The following is a 12569-nucleotide window of genomic DNA, read 5'->3' on the forward strand; positions in this document are numbered from 1 at the left end:
ATATGGAATTGTAATATTTTATGAGAATGTTACAGCAACATTATCAAAAACATTACAAAGAAAGTATTCGATAATCGCTAGTTCATTCGTTTACCGCTATGCGGCGCATATTCCGCTATCTATTTCGCATTTAATTTTTAGTCACGATGATTATATAAAGTTTACAAAGAGCGACTAATAAGATTAAAGATATAATAACTATTTTTATTAGCTTAAATTGTATGATATAACCCCAACACAGGGGACTCAGACATTGGATTAAGAATTCTTTTAATAGTTTCCATTCTTATATAAAATCAAAAATTTGATAATAATTTTTTAACATGCAAAAGATACTTCAGATTTTAATAAATAAATTTTGAGATTATATGAAGACAAGAGAGATGTGAAAAAACTTGTATGTGTAAATCCACCACAATCTTTTTGCATCCGGATATCTGAATATTTCGGATACAAAGAAATTGTGAGTTTACACAATTGCAAATTGAGTTTTTTCTTATTTCTCTTAGATATTCTTTGTCACTGAAGGAAGTCGAATGTGTACCGAAAAATTTGCAATTTATAATTTCGTTATTATTATAATACAGAAAATCTATATACACGCTAAATCCTGATTCTTATATGCCTAATTTCTTATTATTCTTTTCATATGTTAAAGATATTATGTCGATAAATATACATAAAGCATTATTGCATATATGTTATATTGCTATGTTGCTGCAATATTATATTGCAATATTTCTGTAGGCGGGCATTTTACTGTTGCTGCAATATCATAACAACGTTGCAGCAATATTTCGTAATGTTTCTGCAATGTTGCAATCTTGCAGAAAAATGTTGCTGCAATGTTGTTGCAATCTTGCGGTGCTGTATGGGAAGAAGAAAATTTGAGAGGACATCGGGTGACGATGGAGCAATCACGGAATAACACATATCTAATTGTGCCCTATAATTATTTTTTAAAATATTAATTACTTTTTGAATTGCTTTATATAATTTGAATATATTAATATTTTACAGATTAGCGTTAAATTCTGCAGAGTGTTTCATTATTATTTATCTTAAACTCGAAATAAACTGAAAAAATAATCGAAAACTTATTTCGCGAGTATTAAATTCAAGAATGAGTGAGAAGATTTAATTCAAAAACTTTTTAATATCAAAATTTAAAAATTTATTTTCTACATCTTAACGAGATATACGTTCTCACGAATAAACGCATATTACATCTTTCAACATCACATCATATAAAAAAGGTTACGTTCATATACGTAATGTATAAAGATAGTCGTTATAATAAAACTATGTGTGCTTAGTTTTTCTAAAAATGAATAAAAAGTATAACGGAAGAATGATATGTCAATGCAAATTGCAAAAAAAAGAGAATCTTTCGTTTGTTTCAGCATATTTTAAAAAAGTGAAATTCATTCTCGCGTATTTGTATGTATTCTTGAGCAAATTAGCATATGTTTGGCCCATTAGAAGTAATAGATTTGAGATTAGAGCAATAAATTAGCAATAAATTAACATTTGATTATGTCATATATCCGAATTTGATTTCTTGTATGTGAATAGAATGCTAAATTAACGAAGATACAAAATTCCTTTTTAATATACTAAAAATAATCATTGGATTATAATCCATTTTATATAAATATCTCTCTCAAAAATAAATTAACTTTCCACATTTCCTTTTAAACACATGTTATAGATGCAAAGATTCTAAAAATGACGATTGTAATGATTAATATATAATACGTTACTATATCTAATTACTCGACATTATTATTGAAAGATTTCGACCAATTCTGTATGAAAATAATATTTATATCACGATTCTATATGAAATCACACAATTTACATGATATGTAGGGTCGATTTTGTGAGACAAGATACAATGTGTCATCTGGTTCGACAATCAATAAACGTAATTACATTATCTTACAATATTGTAGTTGCTTCCTATTGTCCATCTCATTAGATTCTATTCATTACCTTCATGACGGTATTGTAGATCGTAGCTTTAAAGCAGTATATACAAGTAATATCGAACGTACAATAATATATACGATGTATACGCACATATGACATTCGCGAGACTTATCGAGCAGGAGGATGATCGTATTAAGATACAAGCGAGGGTATGAGATGAGCATATTTTTTCTTGACGACGAAATGGCATTAATAAAAGCCCACTTTTCTCGTTTCTCATGAGAAATTGCTCGCAACTCGCCGAGTAGTTACTCTACGTAATATTACAATTCAAACTCTGCGTGATTTTCATAATATAAATAAGTGTGCGAGGATTAAATTGCACATTTTTTAAATACGCAGTCGCAAACTTAATATTTTTTTCTTTGCAATTTGCAATATACAATTTGAAGCGACATTGCTTTTCCATTATACCATTTATTTCCAGAAAAAGAAAGCACACATTTTTATTTTAACGACTACTCTTATACATTTCTCTCATACATGAATGTAACATTTTCTATATGTGACGTTGACAAATGTAACACACCCCCATACAGCACTGAAGCTTGCAACAACATTGCTGCAACATTGTAATATTGCATATTGCAGTTTAATGTTGCAGAAATATTGCAAAGACATTAGTTTACAATATAACTTTAGCAATGTTATAGCAACATTCCGAAAATATTACAAAAAAAGTATTCAATAATCGCTAGTTCATTCGTTTTCCATTATGCGGCGCATGTTATATTGCAATATTGCTGTAGGCGGACATTTTACTGTTGCTGCAATATTATAACAACGTTGCAGCAACATTTCGTAATGTTTCTGCAATGTTGCAATCTTGTAGAAAAATGTTGCTGCAATGTTGTTGCAATCTTGCGGTGCTGTATGGGCTAACACACGTGTATTCGCATGTAAAAATGTATCAAACATTTAAATATCACTTGTTGAATTTGTCGCGGATGATAGTTAATTTTACTATGTACGATAATTTATTAATTTAATTAGCATACTGTTAGCAAACAAAAATCTGGAAAAAGAAATTAAGATCTGGAAACGTACAAAAATGTAACGACAGAATATATATATATTTAAAGATTAAACAATATTGTATGATGAATGTAAAAAAACGTTGGCACGATGGAATACAAAATTTAAAAAAAAGTGCAAATGTTTTTAGAATAATACACATTCATCATATTATTAAATCTTAATCACGCAGGCTTTTTCGATATAATAACATATTTTATACATTCTTATATATCTGATAAAGATGTGCAAAATGTAGTAAATATCTTTTTACGTCTCATAAAGGATAATATACCAAAATTTCTTATATGAATAAGCCGCTTAACACAATTTCTGCTCGTTACGCTTATAAAATATTACATAAGATAACGATGTAAATCGTAATTTTAAAATATTCATTTAATATGTAGAAACCTGTTTCTTTCATATTGAATGTAAAATTATTTTAATTTTACTAAATACATGACGAGAAATTAGAAAAATAATAAAGTCGTTTGAGTAAAAAAAAAAATCTAAGCATAAAAATTTTCTCCGAAACGTTATACATCATTGGAAATATAAAACTGTATAAAATTGCGGTACTTTCCGCTACGTATACAGCTTGATCGATCGTTCCCATTCAAATAAAGAATTGAAATATTGCTAACAAACCGTACAGGCGTACATATAACATATTGTTAGTTTTGCGAAGTAAACCGTCACAACTCAAAACTTTTTACCTTTTGTTTCTTGAAATGAAATGAAACTGCAAAAGATCTAAAGTTATATGAATTTAAAAAATGTCATGTTGAAACTGTTTGTTGACAAATAATTATTTATTTTAAATAGTATATATATATATATATATATATATATATATATATATATCAAATATATCGATATCATTATAATTGAGATAAATTAAAAATTAAAAATTCAAATTTCGTTAAGAAAATTTTCTACTTTTCATTTAAAATGATTTAATATATTTGATATATTAATAATTGATTTAATACATCTCAATGATGCATATATTGTACGAAAAGAGTTAAGTCCTCTGAAAGAATTAGATATCTCTGAAAATCATGTAGAGAATATGCTTTCTGGCTAGCATTGCAAGGACGATATTGTGGCACTCAAGATCTATGAATTTCGCCACATCAAAGGATCTATCTAAGGACGTGTAATTATTGTCAAAGAGCCAACAGAGTCCTGTGCATTGGATATCTATGTATAACGAATGGACGAAGATCCTAAACTGAGTTTACTGATCTGCAAATGGCGAATAGTACAAAACAGAAGATACTGCTGTGAATTTAATACTGCTAATGTATACTAATTAAGGTCAATGATCATTAGAGTTGATGTATGCTTCTTCCCACATGCTATAAAGAAATGTCAAAAGAAATGTCAGAGAAAAACATGCAAGGATATTTAGAATCGCTGTGAAAAAGTTAAAAAGCCTTGTTCTCATTATTTTCCTTAATTATAGATCATTTCTTTCTTCTCTTATAATATTACAATTGAAAAACCGTGTGTTTTTAATGTAAAATAAATTAAAAAAAAAAGTATATACATATCTAAAAATATTAAATAATTTAATTATTAATTATGCAAATGTTACTTGCGTTAAATCATGACATCACATCATCTAAACGGAACTCGAAAAGGGAACAGCGGAAACTGTCGCGTGCAGAGTCTGTTCGTACTCACTTAGAACGGATATATTAATCCAATCTCGCCGTTTGAACTCACTTTAAACTAATACCGCACTTCCGCGTTGCAATAATCAGTTTGGCGAAAACGAGTTGATAGAGAAGACAAGTTCGACATACATTTTATTACTCGTTAAATTATCATTTAAAATATTCCTCTATCACACACGTGTACTCCAAGACATTTTAATAAATGTTTAAAAATTCCCTAATAAAATTACAAATTATACAATATTTACAAAATAATAATTATATTTAAAACAAAGCATAATATATAGATAAAATAATGTAAATAAAAACCGATAGGGGACTGAGATAACAAGCAAATAAGAAATTCTTTTAGAGATTATTTAATATAGGTATTTTTTTTTATTTTACAGCACTACACACCGAATGTTCTTTTAATTCGATTAGACTCTGTATTTCTTGCTGAAATACTTCGTATAAGTGCGATTTGTATTACATGTTAATATGAAATTCGTTTTCATAACTTAAAAGAACATCCAATAGTGTGTTAACGTATCCTGTATACGGATCGATAGTTATCAGTATGATCGACGCGTTCTCATTTGCCGAGCATATAATTACGCCGCCACTTCGATTTGTATGCGGCGTCATTTTTCTTTTGCGACATTTAAATTGTAGCTAACAATAAGTCCGAAGTTCGTACCGCACAATGACGGTAAATGTCCACAAATCGCTATAAGAGCGCGATTTCTCATAAAAAAAAAGAAAAATAAAGAGAAAAAGAGTTAAAAAGATATGGCGCAATAAAACGCATAAATTCGCTATATACTGTGACACGCTATATCAAGAACTCCGATGCGTCCGAAGTGATATTTTACATGCAATATCTCTAGCCCGCGATGCGATCAATCGCGATGAATTTTTTAGGAAGATATTTCGACGTCCCCTAAACTTCGCCGCTTCATTTGGCAATGAAGAAATTACGTCGCAATTCTTTCATATGTGGCATCCCATACAGCACCGAGAGATTGCAGAAACGTTGCATAGACCTTGCATTGAAACATTGTAATATTGCATGGAAATTGCGAAATGTTTCTGCAATGTTATTGCAAGTCTGCGGCAACGTTGAAATGTCCACCCTTAGAAATATTACAATGTAATATTACAGTAATGTTACGGTGCAATATATTTGTAATATTGAAATGCGTTGCTACAAATATGCAGAACGCTTTAAATTTGATAGATAAACTTTGAAAATATATAAAGACATCCAAGAGAAATAAGAAAAAAAGATTGTGAATTTACGCAATTACGAGTTTTTTCTCTCTTGGATGTCTTTATATATTCTCGAAGTTTATTTATTAAAATCTGAAATATCGTGCATATTAAAAAATTATTATCAAATTTTTGGTTTTATATAGGAATGGAAACTATTTAACAATTTCCTGTTATCTAGTTAACATCGCTATTTTATAAATAATTTACAAGTTTAAGAAAATAGTAATGATTAAATGATTTCATTCATAAAAGTTAAAATTTTACTTATACAGATATTAGACTCTATTTTACATCTTAAGTAGACGATTAACGAATAATTTTAACTTTTTTGGATATTTATGTATGCGATTACTGAACAATCAGTTCAATATCTGAATTCCCTGTGTTGGGATTGTATCGGATAAATTAAACTGATAAAAATAGTTACATCTTTAATCTTATTAGCCGCTCTTTGCATGCTTTATGTAATCATCGTGACTGAAACTTAAATGCTGGATAGGTAACGCAACGCGCGCCGCCTAGCGGTAAACAAACGAATTAGCGATTACCGAAAACTGTTCTTTGTAATGTTTTTGAGAGAAAGGTTGCTGTAACGTTCTCATAAAATATTACAATTATATGTTCCAATAATGTCTCAACAATATTACATTGCAACTTGCAAGATTGTAATATTACTGCAATGTAATTGCAATGTTCTGTGCTGTATGGGATGTGACACATGCAAATCGCCGAGCACGTTTCAAGTACGTTAGAACAATCTCGACTAAAGCGAAAGCTATATTTCACATCTACGTGAATGTAATATTTTTGATTTACACGAGATATTACTAAGAAGATAAGAGATTGTTCATTAAAATTTCATAATTAAAGCAGTGGTGGCATTATGTATATATATTGCTTATAACTCAAAAACATTTGACATTTTAATGAAGAAAAATAAATCGCATATTTGAATATTATATTATTCGAAGAGATATATCTTTACAATCTGATAATTTATTTTATAAAGTGTGCTTTGTGTGTATATATATATGATGGACAATATTATCACGTATTTATTAAATATTTTTTTCAAAATTTATTTAGACAAAAGATTCGAATTGTATCGATTGTCGTTTATATAATTAATCTTAATTAACTAATTTAAAGTTCCAGAAATTTTTTAATTTTAAACAAAATGTCGGGAAAATTTTAACGACGATTCTGATAGGGATGAAGGAATTAATCCAGATCGAAGAAATGTGACGCCGTCGCGAAAAATGTCACATGTATCATATGCCACGTATGCTATTTTCACTATCGAAAGAATTACATGCGCTAGCGTGACGGATACAACATCCGCACGTGCAAGCAGCGAGTGATAACCGCGATTTAATTAAAACGTGCTGCATTGCCGTATACACATGTTGTAATGCGAAGGTTGGTGAAATTGTTTCGTGTCAGATATGGAATTAAAAAAACGGATTAGCTCATCTTGCTATAATGCACGTACTCTCTCTCTCTCTCTCTCCCTCCCTCCCCCTCCCCCCCCCCCTCTCTCTCTCTCTAGTCGAATGAAAATATTATCTCTAAATATTTTCTCTCTCTCCTTCAATCATTTAAACATGAATTTTTCATATTTGTATTTATCTACCATATATTTTGTACTATTTTAAAACTTTTTTTTTTGAACGAGAAGATTTGGAAGAAATCAGAGAAATTGCATCGAAGAGAAATCGCATAGCGCCAGATGAAATGGTATCTCAATAATCGAAATCGAATTTCAATAATGCACGATTCTCGACAAAGAAAGAAATACATGTATTAAATTCGAATTCAATAGAGACGAAGTCATATGTATTTTTCGTTTTAATAATTTCGAATTAGCTCTTATCTCTCTGTGTTATCGTTGCGTCTTTAATTTAAGATAACAACTGTTGTAAAAAAAAATTGTTTCTGCGAAATTTCTACATTAATTTCTTCAATCATTTATTATCTATTTGAAGAACAATCATTAATTTTATTCATGCAGTTTGTTTTTGTTCACTGCAGCTACTCCGTATATATTGATTCTCCCGGATATTAATTATCTTGTGAATGGTGACTTTTTGACATTACGATTTTTTCGTACCTAAAGATCAATTTTTTCATTATGTTTCTATTTTGAAAAAGTATTCCGATTTTAATTATACAGGATGTCCTATACACCTCTTTTCTTTCAGAAACTAAACATTTTAGAGAAAAACGTTTTAAACAAAAATTGTATGGTTTTGAGGGGAACATAAGATGGTGTCATTGGTTCGACCTTGGATGACATCATTAAGGTCAAGTCAAGGACACCTTTAATTTCTTAAATGGAACCCCCTATTTTTTATTGCATATTCTTATAGCTTATATCGAGAGCTTTCCAAAACACTATAATAAAGTATTTTTTTCATTAAGTACTTTTTGAGTTATTTTGAATTTTAATCTGACATCTTGATATAAAAAATATCAGATTAAAATATAAAATAACTCAAGAAGTACTTAATGAAAAAGTACTTATTATACTATTTTGGAACGCTCTCGAGGTAAGCTATAAGAATATGCAATAAAAAATAGGGGGTTCCATTTAAGAAACTAAAGGTGTCCTTGACTTGACCTTAACGATGCCATCCAAGGTCAAACCAATAACACCATCTTATGTTCCCCTCAAAACCATACAATTTTTGTTGAAAATCTTTTTCTCTAAAATGCTTAGTTTTTAAAAGAAAAGGGCTGTAACGGGTGGTCTAGGACACCCTGTATAAGAATATATAATATTATGCAATTTGCAATTTTCAAAGCTTCGATTAATCGATTCAATTGTATTTGACGATTACAAACGTAGACAAAGCAGTAACACAGCTAGAAACGATCTCTTTGATAAACCAATTGACAGTTTCAGACAGAGAGAAAGATAGAGAGAGAGAGAGAGAGAAAGAGAAAAAGTTTCTCGTTGCTAAATAGAAAGACAAACTAAGAAAATTAGAGATGTATCGCAATTTGTAAACTTGTGAATCTCATTAATCCTTTCAGCCTTATTTTCTTACATCTCTACTCACTCTATTCATATTCTCTCTGATGTACGTCTAATTAGATTTAAATGGAAAATAAATTATGCTTAACATCATTTAAATTCTCTTATGTACGTATACAAACAAAAATGAATAAATTATCTCAGAGATATTAAATGCATCGCGTAGAAAAATTCGCGACAAATTTGGAAAGAGCAAGAATAAGACGATTTACGGAAACATTTTGATAAAGAATTGAAAAGGCGATTAAATATTAATTTTTGATTAATCGTAACAGTATATGCATAAAATAACATTTGTTACTCGTTTCTTTTTTTATCTCAGTTGCCAATAATATCCCAATTGTAATTTGTATTTTGTTTTAGATATAACTTTTTATTTGAATAAAAATGTAATCGATATAATAAATTACAGAATTGATATATAACAATAATTAATTTAATTATTTGGTATTTATTGTTTCAGACAGTATCGGTAAGTGTCAGCGTTTTGACGCTGACTTTCATATCGATCGACCGATGGTATGCCATATGCTTCCCATTAAGATTCAAATCCACGACAGGCCGAGCGAAAACCGCTATCATAGTAATCTGGCTGATAGCACTGCTTTTTGGTAATTATTTATACAAATATTTTAATTGGAAGCAAGAAATTATTTTAAATACTTGTTGATAAATATATATATTGAACAGGATATGTTGGATTATATTTTCAGTCATATTCTTGATAGGGTGTATCAATGTTACTTTAATTAAATAATAATTAGTCTGCCTATACGCAGAATGTCTCAAATATGGTGAAAAATGAGCTTGTTATTTATTTTGTTTGTAAAATGTTAACAGCGTTTTTTAAAGATTTATTTTTTTTTTTTTTTTTTTTTTGTGAAAAGAAAATGCAAATTTATCAATGTCATGTTTTTCAATCAGATAGTCCAGAATTACTGGTGTTGCACATTGTACCTTCAAATAGTAGAGTGCAGACTATATTATTCACGCAATGTGTCTGGTCGTGGAGTCAAAAAAGTCAAGCTACCTTCACGATTGTCAAACTGATATTTCTGTATACCGTGCCGTTGCTCTTTATGAGTGTGACCTATTGGCAGATTGTTCGCGTTCTTTGGAGAAACGATATTCCAGGACATAATCGTAAGCAAGAAGTTCTTGTATTTTAGCAATTATTTCTATTATCAGTTTAATCATTTGTAGATAATATAATGTATTTTTTAAATTTATAGTGAGTTATTTTTTTTTTAATTTCGCATTTTTACTTATAATAATTACACACACACACACACACACACACACACAATATATATAATTGCTGTGTACACTTTTATAATTTTTTTACATGTATTAGGTGTACAACTTTGCTTCCGCCGTTTTTTTCCGAAATTCGAGGCTTCATTGTAAAAAACTGGTTATACATTTATGATTCAAAGTATTGTCCACTCCCAATGATCGTGCCAATTCTTTTTGACTTTGACTCGAGTCTTCATTAAGTAATGCCTCCAATTCTGCATCTTCGAAAACCTTCTCTCTTCCACCGCCATGCCGGTCTTCGACGTGAAAATCACCGTTCTTGAAGTGTTGAAACCACTCACGACACGTTCTTTCACTAATAGCGGCTTCACCATAAGTACTTGAGAGCATTCGATGAGCCTCAGCCGCAGATTTCTTCATATTGAAGCAGAAAATTAAAACTTCCCGCAAATGACGAGAATTTGGCTCGTAAACTGACATTTTCAATCGAGAATAACTTTATGATGCAGACACAAATCGACTAATGTTTCTATAGGGTTATGTTGACAGATGCCCAAGTTTATTGCATGACGTCTATGATCTATTTATTTCGACCACTACTTACCGCTAAAGCCATCTATAGGAAAACGGCGGAAGCAAAGTTGTACACCTAATATATATTCAATATAATCCATTAAAAGATATATAGACAGAGTTTTATGCGATTATACATGCATATAATACGTAAATGATACATATAACCAGTAACTTTGTCAGATCATCTATGATCTTACCCATACAGCACCGAAAGATTGCAAAAACATTGTATAGATCTTACATTGAAACATTGTAATATTGCATAGAAGTTGCGAAATGTTTCTGCAATGTTACTACAAGCCTGCGGGAACGTTGAAATGTCCGCCCTCAGAAATATTTCAATGTAAGACTACAGTAATGTTACGGTGCAATGTATTTGTAATATTTAAATACATTGCTACAAATATGCAAAACGCTTCAAATTTAATACATAAACTTTGAGAACATATAAAAACATCCAAGAGAGATAAGAAAAAAGATCGTGAATTTACGCAATTACAACGAGTTTTTTCTCGTCTCTCTTGGATGTCTTTATATATTCTCCAAGTTTATCTATTAAATTTGAAGCATTTTGCATATTAAAAAATTATTATCAAATTTTTGCTTTTATATAAAAATGGGAACTATTAAACAATTTTCTGTTATCTAATTAACATCGCTATTTTATAAATTATTTACAAGTTTAAGAAATTGATAATGATTAAATAATTTAATTCATAAAAATTAAAATTTTATTTATATAAATATTAAACTCCATATCTTAAGTAGACAATAAACGGATAATTTTAACTTTTTTCGGATAATTATTTGTCCGATTTCTGAACACTCAACTCAATATCTGAATTTCCTGTGTTGGGATTGTATCGGATAAATTAAACTGATAAAAATAGTTACATCTTTAATCTTATTAGCCGCTCTTTGCATGCTTTATGTAATCATCGTGACTGAAACTTAAATGCTGGATAGGTAACGCAACGCGCGCCGCATAGCGGTAAACGAACGAAGTAGCGATTATCAAAAACTGTCTTTTAACTGTAATGTTTTTGAAATGTTGCTGCAACATTCTCATAAAATATTACAATTCCATATTCCAATAATGTCTCAACAATATTTCATTGCAACTTGCAAGATTGTAACATTGCGGCAATGTAATTGCAATATTCTGTGCTGTATGGGTAGTACATTTAATACTTACTTAGTATTTAAAACTAAATTAAGTAACTCGAGTACTTCGAGCTAAGTACATATGATAATAAAACTAGTTCTTTTGAAATTGAAATTATATTCTGATTATGATGTAAGCCACTTGTTATGAAATATAATATAATTTCCAACATTTTGAAATACAATATAATTGCAGTAATTCTGCGTGTAAACGAGAGAAATTGTCGAAATTATACTATATATGTTTCACAATAAATATACATATAATAGAATATGTACAATAAAAATTTTTTTTGCATAAAATGCAAAAGAAAACAATGTAAAATAAAACATAGCATAACTAATAAGAAAAGTTTAAAATTGACAAAATAAATTTTAAAAAACGTTTCGATTTCTCGTAAATTAATAAAACAGAATAATTGTAATATTTTATGTTTAGCTTTGACGAAACATATGTACCTATCAATTCTTTTTATTTTAGAATATATAAATTCGTATAATTCTTAATTCTAAAAATGTTATAATTATTAACTTTTTCTAAAAACAATCCCTTTATTTTTAGTGAGAAAATATAAATAATTAATTTCACA

The 12569-nt window shown here is 29.3% G+C and overlaps 1 protein-coding gene across 12 annotated transcripts in view; it reads left to right on the plus strand.

The window, feature by feature from the left end:
- Positions 1 to 12569, plus strand: part of LOC138940476 (orexin receptor type 2) — a 46187-nt gene that overhangs the window by 21165 nt on the left and 12453 nt on the right. For 11 of the 12 annotated variants that reach the window (XR_011448003.1, XM_070309408.1, XM_070309411.1 and 8 more), the window contains 2 exons: positions 9446 to 9593; positions 9907 to 10125. Coding sequence is in view for 11 of the 12 variants with exons in the window: in XM_070309408.1 (XP_070165509.1) it covers positions 9446 to 9593; positions 9907 to 10125 (367 nt within the window). In the remaining variant the exon portion in view is untranslated. The remainder of the gene's footprint in view (positions 1 to 9445; positions 9594 to 9906; positions 10126 to 12569) is intronic. The other variant, XM_070309418.1, reaches the window with a different exon arrangement.

Source organism: Polyergus mexicanus, unplaced genomic scaffold (genome assembly GCF_030449975.1).
Source record: "Polyergus mexicanus isolate NDT 795.1 unplaced genomic scaffold, iyPolMexi1.0 SCAF_17, whole genome shotgun sequence".
In the NCBI taxonomy this organism is placed as follows: Eukaryota; Metazoa; Arthropoda; class Insecta; order Hymenoptera; family Formicidae; genus Polyergus; species Polyergus mexicanus.